Source organism: Buteo buteo, chromosome 19 (genome assembly GCF_964188355.1).
Source record: "Buteo buteo chromosome 19, bButBut1.hap1.1, whole genome shotgun sequence".
In the NCBI taxonomy this organism is placed as follows: domain Eukaryota; kingdom Metazoa; phylum Chordata; class Aves; order Accipitriformes; family Accipitridae; genus Buteo; species Buteo buteo.
In genome coordinates this window covers 10,841,833-10,866,982 of record NC_134189.1, presented here as the reverse complement: position 1 = coordinate 10,866,982, position 25,150 = coordinate 10,841,833, and the positions used below count along the sequence as shown (strand labels likewise).

General features: G+C 35.6%; 1 protein-coding gene across 4 annotated transcripts in view; it reads left to right on the top strand.

Annotated features, from left to right (window-relative positions):
- Nucleotides 1-25,150, top strand: part of DNM1L (dynamin 1 like) — a 40,247-nt gene extending 15,097 nt beyond the window's left edge. Inside the window, exons 3-20 of one of the 4 annotated variants that reach the window (XM_075050898.1) lie at nt 2,404-2,442; nt 3,631-3,677; nt 4,831-4,902; nt 5,465-5,551; nt 6,056-6,218; nt 8,166-8,286; nt 8,908-9,039; nt 9,334-9,540; nt 9,746-9,866; nt 11,222-11,377; nt 11,489-11,578; nt 12,570-12,662; nt 14,237-14,293; nt 15,548-15,625; nt 17,852-18,019; nt 18,708-18,817; nt 21,205-21,364; nt 22,798-25,150. In XM_075050898.1, coding sequence (XP_074906999.1) covers nt 2,404-2,442; nt 3,631-3,677; nt 4,831-4,902; nt 5,465-5,551; nt 6,056-6,218; nt 8,166-8,286; nt 8,908-9,039; nt 9,334-9,540; nt 9,746-9,866; nt 11,222-11,377; nt 11,489-11,578; nt 12,570-12,662; nt 14,237-14,293; nt 15,548-15,625; nt 17,852-18,019; nt 18,708-18,817; nt 21,205-21,364; nt 22,798-22,854 — 1,958 coding nt within the window. In that variant the 3' untranslated portion in view covers nt 22,855-25,150. The remainder of the gene's footprint in view (nt 1-2,403; nt 2,443-3,630; nt 3,678-4,830; nt 4,903-5,464; nt 5,552-6,055; nt 6,219-8,165; nt 8,287-8,907; nt 9,040-9,333; nt 9,541-9,745; nt 9,867-11,221; nt 11,378-11,488; nt 11,579-12,569; nt 12,663-14,236; nt 14,294-15,547; nt 15,626-17,851; nt 18,020-18,707; nt 18,818-21,204; nt 21,365-22,797) is intronic. The other 3 variants (XM_075050899.1, XM_075050900.1, XM_075050901.1) reach the window with 3 other exon arrangements.

The following is a 25,150-nucleotide window of genomic DNA, read 5'->3' as shown; positions in this document are numbered from 1 at the left end:
GAAGAACATTTCTACTGCTTTATGAAGGGAGAAGAGATACATGAATGACTGAAGTCAGTTAGCATTGTACTGTATTTGAACTTCTTAAAGGAGCATTGCAGTATAGGGGTTAACAGTCCTGAGAAAAATAACATAATCATGTCTAGTTTCCCAGTATATCAATTAAAGTTTTCAGGTCTCACTCCAAGATATGAAAAGCTAGAAAAGCAAGCACACTGTTGCTTTATTCAGGAGATGTTTTTTTGAAAGGCAGGGTCTGTTTATTCTTAATAGCTGCTGTTTTAATAATTTCTTACAATCTGTAATAATTTTATAATGACCAAAATGTCATTTGTACACACTTTTATCTAGTATGGAATCTTGAGTATAATCAGGAGATTAATTCACCTGAAAGTTTTGTCTGAAAAGCTTCCAGAAAGTAACATAACCAGGAGAAGACTGATTTACCAGTGAAACTAGTGATAAAAAAAATGTTCTACATGTAAACCAGAACATTGGGTTGTTGAATGTAGGCTAATTAAAATATTTTCTCCTTGTCTTGATTGTCCTTGCATTTTGAGTAATGCAAATCCCTCCTCCTTTCCTAAAATCTCCTTTGCATTAAATTAGAGCTATTGGGAAACTTTTCTCAAATATTAAAGAAGTGTCAGTACAGACTTCCTCTGAAGAGTGGGGCAAGAGTTTCCCTGCTGTATAAAATGAAACTTCTAAAAGCTTATACTTGGACCAGATGAGATTTTCTGTACATATCAGGAGCCTGCATTTATTCCTTAACTTTTTTCTTTTTTTTTTTTTTATGTGCACCAAGACTGAGGTTAGGACTAAGCCATTTATCATGGCTTCAATCTTCTCTTGTGTTATATATAGCAAAGAAAACTTGTAGCTTGTTAAAGCTTAAAAAATTTTCAGTCTCCTTTGATCTGTAGATGTTAACAAGTTAAAATGCAATGCCTCTGACTAGAATGCATCTTTTTTAATATGTATTTTAAAAAGTTAATAGATTATACTAAACCAAGTCATTTCTTTATACATAGAACTAAGCCTAGTACCTAGCTGGAAATTCCTATGCCAGCACAAACTCAGTCATTTAAGGCTAAAACAGTGTGTCCTAGGAGGATGTCATCTCCTTAGGAGGGACGTAACAGGAGAGTGCTTGGTCCATACCTTTCACATGTAATGGTGGCAGTACCTTGCTGTATCTTTTTCTTCTTGGCTTTATGCCTGTTTACTTTCTTAGATTCAATTTTTAAGAGGGGAAGGATGAGCAATACAATCTTGAAGATACTGAAGTTTCTTCCTGTATGTGCATTTTGCTTTATTTCCTCTGAACTGTAAATAAACTAAAACTGTTTAATAACCTGGAATTAATAAGCCCTATCATTTTGCAATTATTTTGGAGACTGGTATGTAATTTTGCCTCTTTACTAACCAAGACAAACAAAAGCTGCCTCCTAACAATGGTTTCTTCATAGCTCATGTGCCTGCAGAACAGTAAGGATAAAAGCAGTTGGTTTTAAAAATTTGTTATCTTAATGGATCCACTCCATCTAAATCAATGTATTTCCACTGATGATAAAACTTTGACTTGCCCACCTAAGCAAGACATTAAAATAACTCCCCAGATGTACGAGGCTTTCCAAACTGAATTGATTGTTGCTGTGCTACTTGCATTTTGTGCCAAACAGGCATGTGTCAAACGTCTTCGCCAGTTTGTTTGATTCTTGCATTTCCATGGTGCTGTACTAGCATCACGTAAAAATATAGAGTTGTAAGCTCATCAACCCTTCAATAAAGAGGTTTATTTTTTTGTAATGGGATTTCCATAAATAATTTCAGAAAGTTAAAAGTTGAGAAGGATGATAGCTAATGTTGTCTCTTCTCAAATCTGTCTCAGAACTGCCATAATGAGTTTTTTTAATTGAGCATTAGAAAGACTGGTACAAAACTTAAGATTTCTTTCCCATACAGTAATACGATTTCCAGTGACATGAAAAATGTTTCCTTACTCTTTGTCATTCTTGCCATCAGTAAATGACGAGGAACGTATTTTGCCAAAGTTCAGCTTTGCAGAACCTAATGGTGCTCTTTTCTGTGCTCAGATAAAAATCTTGTGAGCTGTTGGAATTAGATGAACAGCAATAATAAAGTCATCATCAAGTAAACTTTGTTGTATAGAGTATCTGATTAATATGCATCATTTATCAGTGTTTAGTTAAGATCTTATTTCTGTGCCTATTGTTAATATGTTACACATTCTCATCAATAGTAGAATAGCATGAACATCTGTCTGCATGCATTTGTGATCTTTGTAATACAGTCTGGTACTGAAAGTTAACAAAATGCTATATTAAATATGATTAAAAATTTTAAACATCATTCAATGCTGTTTCTCTTTAACTGCAGACCCTGCTACATGGAAAAATCCAAGACACCTTTCTAAAGGTTGCCTTTATCCACTTGCTTTTCCTCCCTCCACATAAAGTGCATGCTTATATACACTAAACCACATACATTTCATGCCACTTTATTGTTGATTACACTTTTACTTTTACACTTTGGCTACTGTGTTGATTGATTATTTTGCTGAGTCTTGTGATCTGGTTGATTTTTAGTTTTCTGACCTTGTTGCGTTAGAATGAGATGATTTTTGCTTTTCTTCTGTGCTGTTGCTGCTTCATAGAATTTCCTGCACTTTTAATTCCCAAATCCTTTAAAAAAATCTCTATTGCTCAGTATCTTGAAATTCAACTTGAGTGGCAAAAATGTTTTGAAAGATGACGTGATTATAGGTAACTAGTGTGTTTGCCAAATGGCCAAATTTCTTGTAGACTATTCTTCTAGAGCAGATTGCTGTATCAGGGAGCAGAGAGGAAATGACCACAAACTAAAAATTTGAAATGGAACTTATGACTAATGCTTGGAAGCCTAGCTGTGGAAGTGTGAGTATTATGCAGTGTTACTCAAACTGCTGCCTGCGCTACAAAACAGGAATTGCCAAAACCTCCTTTGCTGTTTCTGGGACTGCTCTTGAATAGCCCCCAAGTAATTCCGGACATCGGTGGTGACTGACAAGAGTTAAGATGTTCGGTCCTTGGCAGATTTGGGAAGAGACATGTTCTCCTAAGACTTCATTGTTATGCAGAATTCTTACTTATTTTCTGTTTGCTTGGTTTTGGTTCTACAGGTTTTTCTAACTTTTTCTTTCAGCTGTAGTTTGATCTTGCTTGCATGGTAAAAGAAAAGATGCTAAAAGCTGGTATTTTTTTCAGATTTTTTTAAGCTATTGCTAATAATTCTTGTTTTCTGTTGCAAGCTGATATTTAATGGACTAGACCATTTCTGAAATATGGTAGGATAGCTGATTGGCTCAGTCACAATTAAGAAGGTGGACCTTGTGTAAGAGAGACAAATGAAAAAGAGTAATGAGATGCAGTGTTTAAATAGGCAGAATCATAAGCAGAATCATAAATTTGTATTGAGCTGTCTACATCTAACAGTAGAAAGCAGACTAATTTTTCTGTTGCTGCTTGGGAAAAAAAAAAGCATTGTAGTTTTCAACAAACAGGTTCTTGGAAAAATGTCATTGTACATTTGCTTCCTCTTCCTCATGTATCAATTCTTTGTTTTCAGAGATAGATGCTGAAGAGTGGGGTAAATTTCTTCACACCAAAAATAAGGTATGTTTACTCTGTTGATAGAGTAGCAGTGTCATAAATATGCTATTTTTTTAATATATATATATACACATAATTCTGTATCTCTTCCCTTGACTTCTCCAAAAAGAAGATTATTCTACCTGCTATACTATATGCCAGAGTATTGAGGATTTTCTGTTTTGCTTTTTATGAGTAGAAAAATTCTGGAAACATTCTTTTAAACTCAAGACAGAAAGTTTATCAATGGTTGTCTGTTGTGTGGGTTATTGATTCTGCTGAGTTATTTATCTTAATGCTTTTTGTGTTATTTTGTTGTGGGGTTTTTTTGTTGTGCATGTGTGTATTGGAGAAATTAGAATGGAAATTGCAAAGACAAGGAAGTATATAGTCACAAGTCATTTCAGTCCACTGAAGCATTGGCTACTTCAGAGGTTTATTAGAAAGCGCTGAAGAGGAGGGAAAAACCTAATGCTCATCAAGGGGGAGAAGCAGAAACTGAGATGACCTAGGACTTCTATAAGAGAGTCAAAGCTTAATTCTTTGCTTGCAGACAGTCATCTTTTTGTTGGCAGATGAATTATTTAAGTGCTTATTACTTTAAACTTATTTCGTCACCTTCTAGGCAGTGCTAGAAATTGAAGGATATGTAGAGAGGAATGCAGAGGGAACCTGTGCAAGGGTAGCTCTATGCTAAGTTATTTTGGATTGATGGAAGGAGAATAGATTTGACAAGAGTGGAAATGTTCTGAAATGAAACTCTGTCCTTGTTGTTTGTCCCCTTTGAGATGAGAAGGGGTTCAGACTACATTTTGTTTATTAACTTCAAAGGATTGCAACTAGATTAGAAGTAGAATTAAGTGTTTGAAATTCTCTGTAGGTGAAAAATATTTTATAGCTTGTCTGACATTGATGGGGTAGTAAGTGCTAATAACTGCCATCTCACAGTATTAATCAACAGATTAAATACCAGGATTCCAATTTCTGTAATTTTTAGCACTGATGATTGCTGTTAGCATTAGCTTAAGGGCTAATAGTCGTTCTTATTTTTCCTCACCTTCTGTATACTTAGTTACAGAGTTTTTCACTATCTCTTGGAGAAGAGAGCATTATTTTGTAGTTAGGTAAGCGTATGCTGTCTTTGATTTTTAAACAATTTTTTTCTTTTGTGCTTCAGATCTATACGGATTTTGATGAAATTCGTCAGGAAATTGAAAATGAAACAGAGAGGATTTCAGGAAATAATAAGGTAAATGTTGCACTGTACATCTTTGTCTTGCTATAGATTCTCTTGCACCTTAAACCTTCCTTAAACAGTTTTGGCAGCTAGAAGTGAAAAGCATTGAACTATTCTAATGAAGAACACAGTAGTGCTGCTTGCTATCTTAAGATTTTTTCACTGTGTTTGTGAGATAAATGACTTCAGCTAAAAGAAAATCAGAGAATTGCTGTTGCTTTACTTCAAAGCTTCTGTAGTAATAGTGAAAAAAATGAACTTTGAGTTAAACTTGTTTCCATTTGTCCACATACATGGCTTTATGTGTAATTATAAAAGCAAGTATTCTATTCTTGCCTATCTATGTAATTGCTGAATATAAAAGCTGCTATGCTTATATTGAGGGGGGAAACATGCCTGCTTCCAAAGACAAAGGAATTGGTGGACAGATGTGGCTGGCTTTTTTTTCCTCAGTTGTAAGGTGCATGATGAAAGAAAGTTTTTTCTCGTATGAAACTACAGCTTTTGGGTTTCTAAAGGGTGCATTTAAACAATCCAGTACAGTGATTAATTTTTATTATTAATATATTTCTAGGGGATCAGTCCTGAACCTATTCATCTTAAGATTTTTTCATCTAATGTTGTAAATCTGACTCTTGTGGATTTACCTGGAATGACAAAGGTAAGATGTGGAATGCTTTTTTTCTGACTCATTGTGAACAGTGTGTTTTGAAATGAGTGTATGTTTACTATTTGGCATTATTCTGTATTGTTAGATAAATAGCTTTCCTCAGGTTAAGTAGGTGGTTACATAAATTCGAGATGTCACCATCTTCTGGTTTAAGATCTGGTTTTCTGGTGCTGGTTTCTGATGACAAGATGACTTCTTTCCCTGCCTGTGCACATGTACATACCCCACTCTGCCAGTTGTGCAGGTGGTTCTTGGATACCAAGTCTTTTTGACTACAGTATCAAATAATTTGAATTGATTCTTATTTCGAGAAGAGTGTTTTTGACTTCTATACCTTGCAAGGTCTTGGTTTTTTTCATGTTTTTTTGTGAAGGGAGAAGGAAAGGGCTGGAAAACTTTATTTTATACCATGGTATAGGATATGAATTTTCAATGAGTGGTCACACACGGCATAAATACACCATTTTGAGCAGTTCTATGTTGTTTTTTCTCTAGGTGCCTGTGGGCGATCAGCCTAAGGACATTGAACTTCAAATAAGAGAGCTAATCCTTCAATTCATCAGCAACCCAAATTCAATTATTCTGGCAGTTACAGCTGCTAACACAGACATGGCCACTTCAGAAGCACTTAAAATTGCACGGGAGGTGGATCCAGATGGTAAGCAGCAAGAACAACTGGATCCTGTAATTCAACTTCTTTTTTAAAATTAAATCCTAAAATAATAAGTCATTTGGGCAAAAAGTAGTAAGAGAAACAAATGTCATTGCATTTCCTAGAAAATACAATTACTGTATTTACTTAAAGACTTTCTGCTGCAGTCTCTGCAACTCAGAGGATGCTGTGATGAATTAATATCTAATAGATTTCTGGCTTACGAACAGGCCAGATAACTGTTTTAGTAGTCATAGGAGCCGCTTCTGTTTCCAGAGCAGCAAAATAGCATTACAGAATGTTCTGTGATTTTTAGTAGTTTACAGAGCTCTGTTATGATGACTTCATGCTTTATTGTCCAATGTTGTTTCTTTTAGTAGAGAAAATACGCCATCCTGCAGCTAGTAATTGACTGTCTAGCTGTTAGTTTAGTGACTTTTAATAAGAATAAAATTAATATATGTTGTCAGTATCCATTTTGGTGCCCTGCATTTATGTGACAGAACTGGCTGATTTGATTTACTCTAAAAAGAGGATTATCATTTTATATTTACCTAATGATTTTGAAACAGATCCGAAGTTACTGGGTACCTGCTTCTTGTGTGTAGAAAGTCCTCTCAGTATCATTGACTAATTAATGGCACTGGTGATTTGAAAGGATATGGAAAAGTATACTCTAAACATAGGTATACTGAAATTAGGCTAAAATTTGGTGTTGGTATGCTTTACCCTCAATTTTTTCTTCCCATAGAGTGTAACATTTCTTGCTTGTTTTCAGTTTTCCCAAGTCTGCTTTGGCCTGTCCTTAAGCCTTTATGTGTTCCACAGCCATGTAACCTTGAGGGAGAACCTTTTCTGGCAGTCTTCTCAGTCAAATTGTCCTGGTTCAAGGCAGCAGACCCTTTCCTTTTAATGTACCCTTGTAAAAATGATCAGCTGTGACTTCTGGATCACTTCCCAAAATTCTAAACCTTAAAGATCTGGAGTGGCAGCTCATGTTGCAGGTTCTGTAGGAATAATGGTATGTAATGAGAACTTGAAGTACTAAAGTAGGTAGACTCTCTGACTTGCATTATTCTGAAAGTTTCAGGACCCAAGAATCTACTGATTTCACTGAGGTACTGGTTTATTTTTAGACTTGAGAAGTGTGTTATATTTTAAAGAAAAAGTTCTCGCTGTGTTTTTTCCAGACCCAAGAGCCCAGGAAATATTAAGGTCCCATACAAGCCCTGTACATGTTAGCCTACCTGTTTAGATGTGCCATATTTACTTATTTAATGAATTTAGGTCAGTTTTTCCTCCACAGTGTCTAATATGAAGCTTAGTTTTAATTTGGAAAACATTCAGTCGCATATTCAATAAAAATATGTTTCATTAGCAAAATTAAATCCCCTAAAGCTTCTTCAGTGGATGGATTTCAAGCCATTCAGTCTTGGGGCTTTCAGTTATGTATTTGATGCACTATGCTGGGAAGTGGGCCTGTTGCCTCCATTAGCAGCTTCTCCAGTGGGTAGTGGTATTTCAAATATAGTTCCAAACAGATTGCCATTACATCTGATTCTACATATATGCTAGAAATATGTTCAGTCCATTCACACTTGTGAGTTCCCTGCCTTGCCTTACTTTAGTGTTCTTCGCGAGTGCTTAGTAACGCCTCTAACCTCATGCAAAAACGTTTGTTGTAATCAGTAATTACTATAATTTCAAACTGTATGGTGCCTAAACCTGTTTCTTTAACCAGATCCGTGTGGGGAGCAGTACCTGCCAAGTACTTTCTTATACTCCTGTTAATAAGGGGCTCCAGATTGACAAATACCACATGTTCTTGCGCTAGTCTTTGCTGGTTTGCAGTATTAAACTTCATGCAGCTGTCTGAGGAACTTTTTGAATAATGAGTTTTAGCTAGCTTGATCAAGACAAAACATCCCTGTGAGTGAGTTTTCCTTCTGGTAGGTCGAAGAACCCTTGCTGTTATCACAAAGCTGGATCTCATGGATGCTGGCACTGATGCTATGGATGTGCTCATGGGAAGAGTGATTCCAGTAAAACTTGGCATCATTGGAGTAGTAAACAGGTCTGTCTGGGCACATTGATGCTATTTTTAAAACTGTGTTAATATGAAGTAATGCTTTTGGCTTTTTTAACCATTAATATGGTTTTAAGAATAAGGTGACTTGATGCTGAAATAAACTTCTGAATAAGCAAGCGAGAAGCTTTTTACTCACTTTTCAAAAGCCTGTCTGTTGTTCTTCCACTCAACCAACTGCTAATCTAGAAAGGAGTAGGGACACTTCTAAAAGAACTTTAGTGTCACTTCTTTCCACTGTTTTCTAGCTTGAGCGATGCTGCTGGTCCGCTGTTCACATTAGCACTGATCCCATACAGATCTTGTATGTATTAGTGCTAACTGCATGTGGCTATAGTACTATTCACTTCATTTTTTGCATTAACTAGGTCAAATCTCATGTAGTTTTGATAAAAGTGTTGCTTAGCCTGTGTACAGCTCCTATCCATACTGATTTGTTGACTATGCTGCATGAACAACGAATAAAAACGTTCATTGTCTAAGGAAGATGAGTTACGTGTGTAAAGCAAAAACCAGCTGTCAGATGTCCTGTCCAGAAAAGCAGAAGTGTAAACTATTTTTACTTTGCATCTATTAAATAGTGTGTAACTCTGTCTTTTTTAACTTCAGGAGTCAGTTGGATATTAACAATAAGAAGAGTGTAGCAGATTCCATTCGTGATGAGTATGGTTTTCTTCAAAAGAAGTATCCTTCCCTAGCCAATCGAAACGGAACCAAGTATCTTGCTAGAACACTGAACAGGTATTACATATTATGTAAAATAAAATAAATGTGTGCTTTTATATTTAAGATATAAATTGGTGTGTTAGAAATATGTGTAAACATTTATTTTTATCTTTCCTTTCTCTTTTGATGCTGTACAGTGATACATTAAGGAAAACTCTGTTTGGTTCCAAATTCAGTTTCTGAATTTACTGTAATTTTCCTGAGTGTTTTTCTTTTGGTGATTATTTTCTGTCTCTTCTCTGTTTTAATGGAGATGATAAAGCTGAAACTTTTCGTCCCTTCTAATGAGGCACTGTTTTCTATTTTTAGACTACTGATGCATCATATCAGGGATTGCTTGCCAGAACTGAAAACCAGAATCAATGTCTTAGCTGCTCAGTACCAGTCTCTGCTAAACAGCTATGGGGAACCTGTTGAGGACAAAAGTGCCACTTTATTGCAGCTTATTACCAAATTTGCCACAGAATATTGTAACACTATTGAAGGAACAGCAAAATACATAGAGACTTCGGAGCTGTAAGTAGCGAATGGTTTTTCTAGAATATTGACTGAACAGTTAGATCGAGTTGATCTTCAAGTGGCTCTTGCCAATGAAAGCCAGCAATAGTATTACACTAGAGCATAACATACTCAAAAATGTTTGAATCCAAGTAACTGTACAAAATCTTTGCAATGAGAGCTTTTTTCTTGTTTGCTGCTTCAGTTGTTGTTTTATTTTCAGATGCGGTGGGGCTAGAATCTGTTACATTTTTCATGAGACCTTTGGAAGAACTTTAGAATCTGTTGACCCGCTGGGTGGCCTTAACACAATTGATATTCTGACTGCCATTAGAAATGCTACTGTGAGTGTTCTTCTGTATTTATAAGTGTTGTTGCTGTACATTGGATTCGAAGATAAGGTTGCAACAAATCTGTGCTCCTTCAGTCCTGTGAATTAATGGTCTCAGCTGAATGAGTTAATAGGAAGAGGCTGGATCCTGCTTTTTGGTCTTTTAATTGCAATCCAAATTTGCAGCCATTATCCTATATGGAATGAGTTTAAGGTGAATGCTTACATCTCATTACTATTTACAGGCTGAAATAAAGCTCAAGCCCAGCTTTGGCAACCCTATGCTAAAGCTATTATGTATTACAGAAATGGTGATGGAAGGCTGCCTCTGCATTTATTTTGCATTAAGCGCTTCTGTTACTTATGAAGACTCAGTCTGAGATGTATGGGCTAGAACACATTCAGATATTTTAATTCTATATAAGGGACACAACTCTTCAATGGTTCCGTATTTACATGACAGGTTCGGTTTCTTGTGAATATGGGAATTGGTGTTACTAAGAATTAACAGAGTAAGTTTGCTTTTAAATTTTGCAGTATATAGAATGTTCACTCCTTAGAGCTTGACTTTGGATGCTGTCTGCTTTTGTATTTTGTTCTGTTGGGTGTGGACAGACAGTCAGGTTTCTGCATGGTCAATAATTACTCAAACTTCTAGCGCATTAGGTACTCTGCAGCAATGATCTGTGTGCATGCTTCTATCCTTCTGTAAACGTAACATAAAACAGCATTTAGTAACAGGAGAGATGTCTTGTTTTTATGTGACGTATCACATATTTATGTTTCTAAAGCTCATTTAATTTTCAAAAAAAGGAAATTTCAAGTAAAAAATGTTTCCTGTGTAGCTAAGCATTTGTCTGTATAGTCATAAAGGAAATTATCCAAAACACTGTAAATCAGTGACACTGTGTTATGATTATACTTAACAGAAAACCCACCTACCTTACAGTAAGAATTGTATACCCAGGACTGTCAAATAAATAATGGTAACTTTTCTCTCTGAAGTTAGGAAGAGAATGTCCTTGCCTTTTTAATAAATTTCCTTTAAACATGAATCCACAAATGTGAAAAGAATTATTCGTAGTTGTAAGCCTACAGTGACATTAGTGGGTAGAAATCCTCAAGATTCTATAAGGATGCTGGTTAATCATTATTTACCATACTGTTTGTCTTAAAGGTAATAACTTTATATTTTATAGCTTTTATATTTAAATATCCGTGTAACATATTTTAAGACCTGTTCTGAGTGTTCTTTTGGGTGCGAGCAGTGTGACCTGATTTATTCTGGGCTTCATCAGATACTACTTCTTATAAATACATTTTGTTTTAATACACAATTTAGCAGCTTTTTCCCTCCTTTTGAACTAGGGACCCCGTCCTGCCTTGTTTGTTCCTGAAGTTTCATTTGAATTGCTGGTAAAAAGGCAAATCAAACGTTTAGAAGAACCTAGCTTGCGCTGTGTGGAGCTGGTTCATGAAGAAATGCAGAGGATTATCCAGCATTGTAGTAATTACAGTACACAGGTAAAAATGCATATTTTAGAATTATATTTCTAATTATTGGGCTGTCCTCCCACCCCAACTTCCCTAAAAAATTCTGGAAGTCTTATCAGTAAATTTCTGTTTTGTTTTTAGGAATTATTGAGGTTTCCTAAATTGCACGATGCCATAGTTGAAGTAGTAACCTGTCTTCTGCGTAGAAGACTTCCTGTCACAAATGAAATGGTAATTTTCCATCTACTATAGTTTTGCTGGAAAAAGTGTGTGTTTTCTGGAGTCTTTCTTGATGGTTCTGTTTGCTCTGTAATGTCAGGAACCCAAATTATTAAAGGAATCTTAACTTATATTTATTAAATAGCTAGGTTTTTAGTATCTACACAGTTTGAAACGTCTATATTAGAAGATAGGTACATAAAAACCAACAAGATGGGGGAAACCCTCTTCAGCTTATTGTCCCCTATGTTTCAATTTCCCAGGAAGAATTTTACTAAAACTTGGATTTAACATCTCCTACTCTTTCTGATATAGGTATATTTTCCTCCCTTGTAACAGAAGCTGTGCGTTTACTGTAGATGGGATGCAATGATGAAAATGAAATTGTCCTTATTCTGTGTGTTTTGGAGATAAATTCAACACAAAATGTTGATTTTGCTTGTAATGCCCTTTGGCTAGTGAGAACTAAAAATTCAATTTCTAGCTTTGAGTAAATATGTTTTAATATAGAAGTCTGCTTTGGGCTGCTTATTGGGGAGAAAACAAAGTGTTTCAGTTATTGACTCTGTATGTTTGATGTGAAAAGCAAAAATTGTTCTGTATGCTCGCTATCCTCTATAGTGAGCCATCTCTCATTGGTTCAAGTGTTGTATGTGGCTTGTGGCTGAAGGCTGACTATATAGCTCGCTTCATTACTATTTAGCTTACGCTCATTAAATTGCTGAGTTTTGTTTGTTTATTGCTGGAGAGGGGTTAGCTTGATGAAGCTAACAAGTTAAACTGATGTAACATCCAAAACAGCTGAAGGTCTGAATGTATTGCAATGAATGAATGAATTCCTTTCTTGCCTTCTGGATCAGAACTTTAATGTCTTTGGGGCAGTAAGAATGGTCTTTTGCTATGGACAGTTAGACTATGCTTTCTAGCATTATAGGTCATTGCTCTTCACTAGCATTAGATTTACTCACTGAATTTTTTAACTGTGAATGACATTGCATTGCAGGTTCATAATTTAGTGGCCATTGAGTTAGCTTATATCAATACCAAACATCCAGACTTTGCTGATGCCTGTGGTTTAATGAATAACAACTTAGAGGTAAGAAAATACAGCCTCTTAAAAGGTCTTCTGACTCCTTTAAGTGAGAGCCTAAATAATTGGTAAAAGAACAAATGCTTCAATTTCTTTCATTGAAGCACAGTTCTACATTTTGAAATATAAAAATATGATATATTACAAATATGGTGTATACTCTTTTATCTTGTGATCTGTTGATTTGTTAGATTTATATTGTATATTACGTTCAGGAACAGTGGTTGATATTTCACTGAAAATAATTCTGCCTGTATTTCTGTCTGGAAAATAAGATGGGCACCTAATTGAGTATTGGCTATTAAATGACATTTTTGGAAGAGAAACTTCAAATAGAAAGTTGTGAAATACTCTTGAATATTGAAGTAACTGCATTTTGTCTCTGACAGAATGTATCAATATGTATAATGTTCCTGTCATTCATGAGAGGATAATACAAATATTGTTTCCTGTATTCCGGTTCTAATTTCTGCTTCCTTTTGGCATTGTTCTTGAATCCCTGTGTTACCACACTTCAATCTCCCTAAGATACTTTCTCCATCAATCTCCCATAAGCCTTTTACAATTTCAGTAGTCTTTCTGTTTTTCAAGCTCAGCTTTGATTGATAATAGTTGTTGCTGTCATCATCCTATAGAAGCAGTTGTTCTGCAACCGATCTGCTCAATTCTTTCTTGCAATCTGATTTTGTTGCAGTATTTCATCCATCTGGCTAAGAGCTCACTAATATTCTTGTGTTGCCCTGCTTATCCAACACATACTTTCATAGTAGCATTCTTTTTAAATGCTTCTGTTACAGTTTCTGCTCTGTAGTTCTAACCTTTTACCTTCTATACGTAAATATTATATTGACCGGGTATGCAATTGAATTTGCCTTGGTAGACTGCTCTTGAATCTAGTTCAGAAGCGATGTGTGTGCAAACTGCTGTGAGTACAAAAATTAGGACTTTGTGAAGTTGAACATATGAGTTTATCGTATTATCGTGTGTTACTTAAACTAGTTCTTTCCCAATGTTTTCCTGAACAGGACATTGAAATTTTTGAAGAAACAAAGCAAGTAAAACATCTTATCCTTATTCAGTGGACAATCAATTATTAATTTCAAGAAAAATCAGATCTTTGTTTGTCCTGATTGCTTCAAATTCTGTTTCACTATAAAGTGAATTCTGCCTCCTTCCTTTTGGGCTAATCATAGTTAACCCTGCTGGCCACAGAATCAAATCCTTTTAGATTACTGCGAAGATTTAAAGCTTAATGAGGCCTGTAGGGTATCTATGCTGAGCCAAACTGTGTAGCTTTGATCTTGTTTTTTTAAAGGCTCTAGTTTTGATTATGGAGTGTGTTGCAAAAAGTTTTGCAAAAGTTTTTATACTGAGAATTTACTTTTGACCAGGTAATCAGAGTAGTTTTATCCAAATAGTTGAGGTTTTCATAGGATCATATAGCATGACTATAGCCACTGGATGAGATGAAATTACTAGTGTTTGTCTCTAAAATGTAAGTCATCTGTAAAATATGAATCTTGCATATGTGTTGATACAGAGTAATACATAATTGAGGTCTTGCTGGATTGTTTTTAAAGGAACAAAGGCGTAACAGGTTAGCCCGGGAGTTGCTTTCTACTGGGCCACGAGACAAGGTAAATAAATGTTGATTTTTATTTATTTATTTATTCATTTAAAGTTGATCAATTTTAATTATTGGAAACTTTGGTGTGCTGCCCTAGTAACAGTCCTGGGAGCTTCCAGGTATTGATTTTTTTTCTTTCAATTTCATAAGATAGAAGTGGAATGTTATTTTCTTCTTCCAAAAATGCAATTTTTGGCAGGTTTTAAATCTGGGATTTCTGAAGACTTGCCTATAAATTTACATTAATATTACCCTTATTACTTGAATGTCATCTGAGGTAAGGCTTAAAATACCTGCAGATGTTAAATATGGAGTCAGAACTTTCAGCCATAAATTTAAGCATGCGACACACTGATTTCAAAAGATACACAAGTGATTTAAAATATTCAGTGTGCCAACATAGTGACTTGGTGGTGAGTTTTTTGGTGTTTGTTTTGGTTTGGTTTTGGGTTTTTTGGTTTTTTTTTGTTTTTGCAAATGGCTTTTAAAACTGCAAGTTATTGCAATCTTGCTTTCTTTGGGAGAAAATGGTAGAGGTGATGTTTTCAGTTGATCACCATAATCCAGTCATGTATTTTGTCTCTGGAGCTTGCTTAGTTTTAACAGGTTTTGGGGATTAGTTCAATGACAAGTAAGTACATGGGTGGAAGAACCAAGTGTCATGGAAAACATTGCCTGGCTATAGAAATGAATGGTCTGACAATCAGCTGGAATTTTAGACAGTTAGGTATTTAATACTATGTGACATATTTGGAATCCAAATATACAGAATACAGTTTAAGCTCCTCACAGGTTGTAACAGGAGTTACTACAGCTGATAGAAATTGGTTCATTAAGTTTGTTAGCTTAAAAAGTGAGACAAAGTCCCAGAATGGATCTAGTATTACTGCCTTTAATCAGTAGAAGCCAGCTGATGGATGAACTGCGAATTTAAGATAGCTATCTAGAGATTGCTTTCAGTGCTCTTTGATTCTTCTTTTTATTGACTTTGTATTTATATCATCACTGTAGGAGCTGAAATGAAATTGAAGGCCAGATAAGCCAAAAGTCTCTTAACTGTCTTGGAGATACTTTTTTTTTTTTGTAATTTTTTTTCTGCTTATATTACTGTTCTGCTTGCGAATTCAAAATATTTTCTTCTCTGTTTTTTTTTAAAGATACTAGTAGGTAAAAGTGTATGAAATTTGCTAGGTAGATTTGGTGGTCTTCAGTTGAATTTTATTTTATTTTTTTTTCCCCTCCCTGCATTTTTTACCTTCCTTAGTCTACTAAAGCTCCAGGTGCATTGACACCTGCCTCCCAGGAGACTGTTACTGCTGCTTCTGCTGAGGCTGATGGCAAGGTCTGTCTTGATTTTTCCTATAAGCACTGCATGCACATTTCTGTTGTGGTGCACCGCAGATGGTACAGAAAGCAGTTTGTATTTAGTGTTCTGTCACTGACACAGTATGCCCTGCAGAGTATAGTCTACTTGGCATTACTGATATTAGTAAGTGCAGTGGCAGGTAAAGATGTGCCATTAGGTGGCAAAGTCACTGCTTTCTGTTTGAACTCTTGGTTGCACTATATTGTGGTGCAAGTATGCAGCATAATTTGCCTCAAACTGTAGTCAGTAGATTGTTTGGTGCAACAGTATTGTAATCAAAAGTGTTCAGCATGGTTGTTAAACTGCATGTTTTTAATGTGTTGACAGTTAAAGAAGGAGGACAGAAGATAAGCTAAAAATGTGAGTTTCCTGCTTCCTGCAGGGAATCCTTATAGGCTTTGTTCAAACGGAACCTCCTTTTTGTTGTTTCACGTAATTGTTCAGTCCTTGGTTTACTTATATTTGTGAAATGTGTTCTGCAGTGGTTTTTTACACTTTAGGTGTGCTGTCTCTTGTGTTAAAATAACAGCTCATTATTGTAAAGACTTTTTTGTTAATTGCCTTCACTTGGAGTCAGAAAAGATGGGTAGTCACAAGTCTGTGTATTAGTAGTACCAAGAGGAGTTAGGCTTTCAGCTTTTTGCATATGCACATTCAGCTTGTAGTGCAAAGCTGTCAGTCTGTCCTGAACAAAGTCAAAATCGAGTCAGGAGTAGAATTTTAACAATTATTTTCGTCAGAGTATTAGAGGTTCTGATATGCTGCAAACGTTAAAAAGAAATCAAAAGCTACTGTGAGGATACTGTTGTGACTTAAGAAATTGCAGGAAGCTGCCAAATTTGGTTTAATTTGTGTTTCCCACAAAACCTGTCCTTTATTAGGTGGTACATACCCAACACTTTTTCTTGTGAAAGAATGTAGCTCTGTTTCTGAAACTACTTTGGAGATAGAGCAGGTTCCTTAGTAAAACTGAATGAGAATGGCATAGGGTTTTTTGCATGTTGAATAGCTGACTTGCAATCAGAAATAACATAGTGGAGCTTTCCTCATCAATGGTTCTCTCTTATTAGCAGGGGTTGATTGGAATTCTTACAGTGTCTTTTTTACAGCACCTCTGAACAGTTGTGCAATTTTAATAAAATGTGTGATGTGCACAGTTTAGCTGGGTTTCCTCCTAGTATGCAACTGTTAGTATTCTATTTGCTGTGCTTTGTTTCTCACTTTTTTAGACTCAAGATCAGCCTGTGGTGTTTTAATTGTAAACACAACAAATAAATTTAGCTTATTTCCTCCTATATCTGAAACAAAACATAAGTAGTAGTAGTTCAGAGCCTTGAATGACCTTGAATGTTTTTTCATGAAAAGCTACAAAATAAAAATTACCACTGTTCCACATCAAAATAAACTGTTTGTGTTTGTTTTTCAATATGAATTTTAACATGTGGTGGATACCATCTACTAATATTTCTTTTGTCCAGTGATTCCTAATGTTTAAGAGTTGGGTGTTACGTCCTTTTCTCAGGAGATCAGTGAATCATTCTTTGTCTGGAACTTCCCAGAAACTCTGATCTTCACTTCCAGAGGGTGGAGATTTTTAATTTCTTTTGATTTGGTACAAAAAAAGCCTTCTGTAAATTGAGGTCTGGCAGCACAAGTATGTTCATATCTGTGGTACCTGGAAACATAAATGTGCATATTTTTTTAGCTGTTATTGTAAGACGCTGCAGTTTATATTTAAATAAAATACCAAAGAATTTAAATTCAAGCCTTCCAAGAGCTGTGGTAATCTTCAAAACACACTTTCAGAATGATCCTGATATTATAGGTTGTATTGCTCCAAGGATGTATGGTAAAAGTGGTAAAAGCAAAATGATTTAGGAAGACCATTCCATATTTCAGAAGTGATTTGTAGACCCTTAAAATGCTGGGGAGCTTCTTTATGTGAGGCATCTTCATACCATCATTAGGAAGAATATGAGTTTTAAAAGCTTTCATTTTACTGGTACTTTGTGTCAGCTGTAAGCAGCAAAGGGAGAACAAAGGTGGGGAATGTGAAGAATAGAATGAAGGGAATATACATATGAAAATCTAATTTTTAGTGAGTCTTACCTATAGCTCAGTAATAGTAGATTTGATCAGACACTACTTTGCAATGCCTAAGTTCTAACTCTCCAACGTTTCTTCATTGTGCTGTTTGTGCAGGCTGCTCCTGGAGCGGGAGATGTGTCTCAGGAGCCTGGAACAGGCGTCTGGAGAGGAATGCTGAAACCTTCAAAAGTGGAAGAGGTATCAGCAGAGGAAAAATCCAAGCCACCTGCAGCTCTACCTGCTAGTCCTCAAAAAGGACATGCTGTAAACCTATTAGATGTGGTGAGTCATGAAAGACAAATACCTCCTCTTTGTAGTTCAGGCTCAGGAAAAACATCTGAATGTTGTAATTTTGATTACATCCAGATCTTGTAATTTTGCTACTAATGTATGATATCTTTGTAAATAGATACCACTATAGGGACAGGGAGCTCTACCCAGTCACTTCTGCTTTCCTGCCTGCCCAATCTTTCATCCTTCCCCCGGCTCCAGTTTCAGCCTATGATTTGGGCTAACTGGCTTCCTTTCACAAATTCCTGTGCAAGTGCACTCCTTGTCTAGATAGCTCTTTGTAGAGAAACAATCTCAGCTCATGTCTCAACTCAAATTCCTGCTCTTTTTTGCTGAAGTTGGCATTTTTATATTAGAGGAAAAGAATCATTAAAAAACACTTAAGTTAAAAATAGATTGGAGATCCTTTAAGTGTTTGGAGAGCTTAGTTCTTTTAGTGAGCTTTAAAAAAAAATAAATTAGTAGTGGTGCCCTCTGACCTTTGTTTCACAGATCTGGATTTTGACATGTCTCTAATTTTATTTCTGAAGATTTGAGAGGTTTGTTGCACGACTGGTTACATCTATCAAACTATCAGACTAAAAGAGCAATAGTTTATTTTAGACTCCACAGTTTGAGTTTTATTTACTTAGGCAAATGAGCAGAGTTGGTAAACTGTGGTTTTTATTTTTTTACATAGCCTGTACCTGTTGCACGCAAACTTTCTGCCCGTGAGCAACGAGATTGTGAAGTGATTGAACGACTTATTAAATCTTACTTCCTTATTGTCAGGAAGAACATTCAGGACAGGTAAAACAAAACTTCCTAGAAATACTTAAGGCATACAAATGTTGTGGTATCTCAAGAGTCATGTATATAATCTTGTTATTTTATCATGTTCTTATGTTTGTAAGCAGAGAGAAAAAAATTATTTTTTTTCTTTTTAGAAGGGGCAGCAACAGTAAAACTTGATCCTTCACACAATTAAGAAGCCTGAAGAAGCACTTGTTTTCTTTAATGGACTATTTCCTCCTATTTCAAACAGGAAGGTGGAATAGGAACTACTGCAGCTAAGTTTTCTAGTACTTAGCTATAAGGATGGAAATAGCATAAAAGTAATATTTCAGCTGTGTTCCACTATGGAAAATGCCTTTAAAGTTTTGCTTAAAAATTGTTGTACTTTTTTTTTTTTTTTTTAATGAAGAATGATGTAAAACTTAGCTTTGCTTAAGTCTTTGAGGAAAGACCTAACATATATATAAAATATGGGAAATTTGGGGGGAAATACAGGAGTGTGGAAACCAGAGTTTAGAGCAGATTAGTGAGGTCATAGAAGTTTTATTCTATCCAGTAAACTAATATTCTCCTCAATATAATTTTTAGTATTTCATGGCAAGGAATTGCTTTGTTTACCTTAATTTTACTGCAGTGTTAGTACTAGTAGTGTTACCTCCTTGTGTATTCTAAACAATCCCTTCACATTCTTTGCAGTAAATATGCATACATAAGGAAAAAAATAAAATGCTATCTCAACTATTATAAATTTGATGTATTAGGACATCCTCACCTAATTCAGAAATATTTTTAGGAAATACCTTTCGAAGATGGTACTCATGTCCGTCCCATATTATACTTGCAGAACTAATTCATGCTCTTACTTGGATGGTTTGGATGGTATCTGTACCCACAGAGCTTTGAACCTGAGTTTTGGGTTGCTTTCACTGTTAGCCAGGTGACTTCCAAAATATTCTAGGCTTCTTTCTTAACCTCTTCTTTGGGAGAACTTGCAATGTATTGGTTTGAAAGGAGGATGTAAACTGAATTACTTGAGTACTAATAGATCTATATGTTCTCATCATGATTTCCCAGAAGTCTTTCCACAACTGGCTAGTAAAGAATCATAACGCAGCAGAATACAGTGGCAAAATTCCCAGCCAAACTTGGCAGTATGATTCCAAAAGTTCAGATGTGTTGATCTTGGGTCTGGCTGTTTAGACTTGCATGGTCCTTGTCAAGTTAATTCTGCAGTGACAATTGCAGCACTCTAAGAATGAGCAAAAACTCTTGATCACCCATGAAAATTATTTTGATTTAGGTGTAGGGCTATGGGCATGTTAGAAGAGTGATGTGGTTGCTACTTAATGAGTCAGTACTGATGATATGTCAACTCCCAGTCCACTCTAGTTGCAAAATACTGCTGCTAAGAATTATACCAACAAGGTTGCCTAAACTAATATGTTTTATTTCTCAGTTGGGAACAACCATCAGTATTTTTATTGTCAGTTACTGTTACTCTGAAATAACCTGACGTGCACTAATTCAATTTTTGATGCTGTGTTTATATCCCCAGATTTTAGTATGCATTAGTATGATGATTTGATTTTGTCAATACTCATGTAAATATTTTCCCTCCCTTTTTCAGAAGAGTACTGCTACACATATCCTAAGTCCCAAAGACAATCAGGTTCAGCTAGATTCAATACTTGGAATTTTTTTCAGGAAGCTTAGTGGCATGGCAATCAGAGCTAAGGCAGTGGTTTCTTTCAGGTGTTTTTAGCCTGGCAACAGAGCTGAAAAATGTTGCTCTACAGATTCTGTAGTGTCTTTCTGATGGATTATTCTTGATTCTCATTGGTTACTGCCTGTCCCCATTCCAGACACATATATTTTTCACACTTAAACTCCATTTGCAGTTTTAATTTGCTCTCACATTATGCTCTTCGATATCAGAGATAATGTGGCCCAGTGTTTGAACAGTGATCCTGTTTTCAGTTCATCTGCTAAGTAAGATCAGATATATGCATTCTTTCTTTGCCTCTTTCTCATTCTCACATTAAGATTGATTTTAGGGTTGAAATGCTTAGCTTTTTGTCATGCCTAGCACAGTGGAGACTTGGGTTGGTCTCTAGTGAGCAACATAATTTATTCTTATTTTTTACACTATATATATATTCATGTATATCACATATTCATATATATCATGCAGCTATCCTATTGGAAGAAATTCAACAGCTCTTAAATAGCACAAGATACTGCATTTACTTGAGAGAGAGTTTTTTTTTTACAGTAGTGGTATATTCCTGGTAGTCTGAGCCAAGGCTGTGTGTAGCTGCTTACTTATTACACTGTGCATTCTTCAATCTAGAGCAGAACTCGTTTTGAATAATTCTGAAGAAACAATCTTTATGTGCTTGCAGTGTGCCAAAGGCAGTGATGCATTTTCTGGTGAACCATGTAAAAGACACTCTTCAGAGTGAGCTGGTAGGCCAGCTGTATAAATCCTTGTTGTTGGATGACCTTCTGACAGAATCTGAGGACATGGCACAGCGCAGAAAAGAGGCAGCTGACATGCTAAAGGTATTAAAAAGATCAGGAGCTCATGGGAGTAGTTAATTAAATTGAAACCATATAAATGTGAGATTTTTTGAAGACTTGCCTTCCTTTTTTCTTTGCTGCTTTTTAAGAGTATGCCGGTGTATTAGTCTCTCTGCTAGAGGAATTAAAAGCAATATGTGACCAGCAAGTATTATGTAGATTGAGTACTTGGGAAGAAGTGACTTAAACTATATTTTGGACATAAAGCAGAAGCTCTAATCTGGCATTATTTTGAGTTATAACATTGCTTTTAATTTGCTTTTATTTAACTTTATTTTATAGTGTTCAGCAGTTCTGTTTTGGGGGATTAAGCTTACAGTATTTTAAGTGCTGTATGATTCACACAGAGCCTGCTGGCCAATGGCTGGTGCATCTAGACAGTAACCCATAATACGAACAGTGGGACTGTTGGGATTCAATTCTGATGACCCCTGTGTACATCTGTATGACAGGGTGTTTGTGACGTGTCCATGTTACAGAACTCTTTGTTTTTTTCATTGTTCAGTTACGTGGTGTATCAGTGTCTGCATCAGCTGCATCAGAAATACGCTGCTTTTGGTTAAACTGCATAGAAAGAGTCCCTTTGCCAGTTCAACTCACTGAAGAAGTAGCAAGAGGTGCTTCTCCCTCACATGCAGTGTGGTCAGACAGCACGTGTTTGAGAGATTGGATACTCTGAGATACTGCTTGTCCAAGACCACCTGCAGCAAGTTTAAGCTTTGCTATTATATAATCAACATTTGAGTGAGGGGAAGTGTCTGTTAACAGTCTTCTAAACTGTAAACTTTATAGGGCCAAACTCATAGCTCAGATTTCCCAAATTGGGGTAATCCTTTAAATAATGTTAGTATTAGTTGGTATTCTGAGCTTTTAAATTTGCAAAGGTTAGCAGGCTAGACTGTAATGAATGCACCAGAATGCTAAAAGCGATATAAAATAGGTACAGTTTCCCTTTTTATTTTGAGGAAGGTTTAAAGCATTAAAACTGTGTGTGGTGAGCCAGCCCTTTTTGAGAATTTATTTATAAATACCAAATGTTAAGAGGTGTTATTTGGAACACTGAGTACGTAAAAGTTGTTCAAAACAATGACAATGAGCTCTTTTTGCTTCTAACTGGAAGTTCAGTTTTCAATTTTTAATTCTTACCTCTCTAGAGAAATGATTTAATGACACCTATGCTATGTTTTACTATTACCTTTTGCTTGGTAGTATTTTCCGCTTGCCTAATCTTTTGCAGATGGAAGGCTTCAGAGTTGTTAAGCAATGTTGTTGCAGGTAGTTACCACTTATTTCATAATGAAAATGATTAACTTTAATTTGATTAACATGACACTTCCCAGACTGCTGCTGTTCTCTTTGAGAAATCTCTTCAGAAAAACTAAGTAACTTTGGCTTTTCTGTCTTTCTGTGTGCAGGCCCTGCAGCGAGCCAGTCAGATCATTGCAGAGATTCGTGAGACACATCTTTGGTGAAGACTGTACCAGCCACACTATTTATAGGCGTTGGAGGTTACATTGACTTGAAAATTGCTAGGCATGGTATACGGAGTAGAATTTTTATTTATGAACTCTTATCTGTGTACTGCAACTGTGTAAATCTGCTCATGTAAAGACAGTTGGTTTGATTTGCAAACAGAAAAATATGCTGTATTTTGCAAAATAAGTCGTATTTAATCCACATAATAAATGGCTCTAGATGTTTCCTTACCAGCTTTCTGGTGCAAATTAAAGCAGACCAAGTCTACTGTCTCAGTGACAGTCTCATTTGAACTTGGGGAAAAAAACATTAAAGTTCCAGTGCCTGACTTGCTAAACAGGTTGCCTGTGGTTAAGATGGATGGTGTAGTCTTGTGGCATAGTTTTAAACTGCTTTTACAACAGAAGTTTAAATACTGTGAAGAGAAGAGAGCACCGAGTATTTTCTTTCATCAATATATTGCATGCACTATGACAGATGGAGGTATCAATTTTATAGCACAGTAGAGGTGTCTACCGTATTACTATGTATGTGTGTCCCCATTTTTTTTCCCCCAAACATTAAAACTGCAGACAAAACTCTGAACTTCATTTAATGGAGTATCATGTAGGAAGAATTAGCCTGGAGCTTGCAAACGATAACAGCCTACTAAAACGTGGGTGCAAAGTTATTCATGTGCACTGGAGCTTGTGTATAAATGTTGGGGTTTATAATCAGGTACAAGAACACCTTCCCCCCCCCCCCCCCCCCCCTCCTGGGACCAAGCCCCTGGACCACCCGACAGTAGATTTGTCCTGGCAGACCTGAAAAATAAAAACAGATTTCAAAACTGTGACGGGATAATAAGTGTTTCTTTTAAAAACAGATTAAGTTGGCCAGGGAAAAGGGAATCCCCACAACTTCTTCCAAATTTTGGAATGTATGTCAGTATGAAAGAAAGTCTGTGGGATTGGAATATTTATACCAGAGATTACAGTTACTTTTTGAGGAAATTTTACTGTGCTGTAAGTAGCTTTTTTCTTTTTTTTTTTTTTTTTTTTTTTGAGGACAATCCTAAAATTAGGGAATTTTAGGTTGCAAATTAAGTTGATGAGTTATTTTCTTCTGTTTATAATTCATACAGGTAAATATTGATCACACTAGCCTTTAAAAAGTAAAGATTTTAATTTTTATGAATAAAAATTTATTTAAACTCCAGCCAGCACACTTGCATGTACTTTTCAAGCAGATTCACTTTTTTGTATAAAGTAAAAATGTTTACTATGGTGTTGCTGATATTTTATCTTTAACACAACTTGCATGAAAAATAGGACACTGCTGTTAACATCCATGGCTTGCTTTTATGATATTGGGCTAATATAGTGAGGTTTTTATTACCATATTCAGTTCCTTCCCCATTTCATCAGTTAACAGAAATGTAATTCCTTTTCTAAGCTGCTAAAGATTGAAAATTTAAAAACTGTTAAGACCTCAGTTTACAAGAAGGTCTGTTTAAAAATGTGGTTTTTTTCTCATGGTAATCTTCAGTTTGGCACCAGTATAAGGACAAGGAATTAAGTCTGACAGATGCGGATACTTTATGCATGATCTGAAATAACTTGTGCAGAACACACAAATATATTCTGTATTTTTAAACAGCCTAAAAGATCATGATGTATGCTCTATGTGTAATGAAAACAAAGGAAGTAGTTTTAACTTCTTGCATTGTATCCGGGGATGGTAGTTCTCAGATTTAAGAAATGTGACTGTAGTGAAGCGCAAGCCACTTTTCAAATCAATTTTGGTGAACAGTGAAAGCTTCTACTAGTTTTGTTGAAAGCATTACATTTCTGTTTGGAATTCACCTGATGCCTCTTTCCCTTTTACTTTCAACCTCTAAAAAGTATGCTTTCAACAAGGTAGAGCCGTCCATAAGTGAACTGCTACCTAAGCTTTAACTCTGAAAGTTCAGTCAACAGTCTCTTGTGAAGAAATATTCTGACTTGTAAAGTTTTCAAATGTTGCATAAAGCAAATTAATTCCATTTAGTTAAGAAATTCCTGCAAGTGTTAACTGGCTCTGTAATATCATGTGAAATTTCCACAGTGTTAATTTGTTTTTTGAAATGTTATGATTTTTTTAAGTTTCACAAAAATTTTCAATTTGGTAATGTTTGAGTGCCAAGAAATGAACTTGATTTGTAATCCTTAATGGAAGTCTTTAAAAATCCATGCTGTAACAATCCTGTTAATAAATAAACAGATAATATACAAAGTTAATTATCCCATAAATAAAGTTTTGAACTGACTTGTA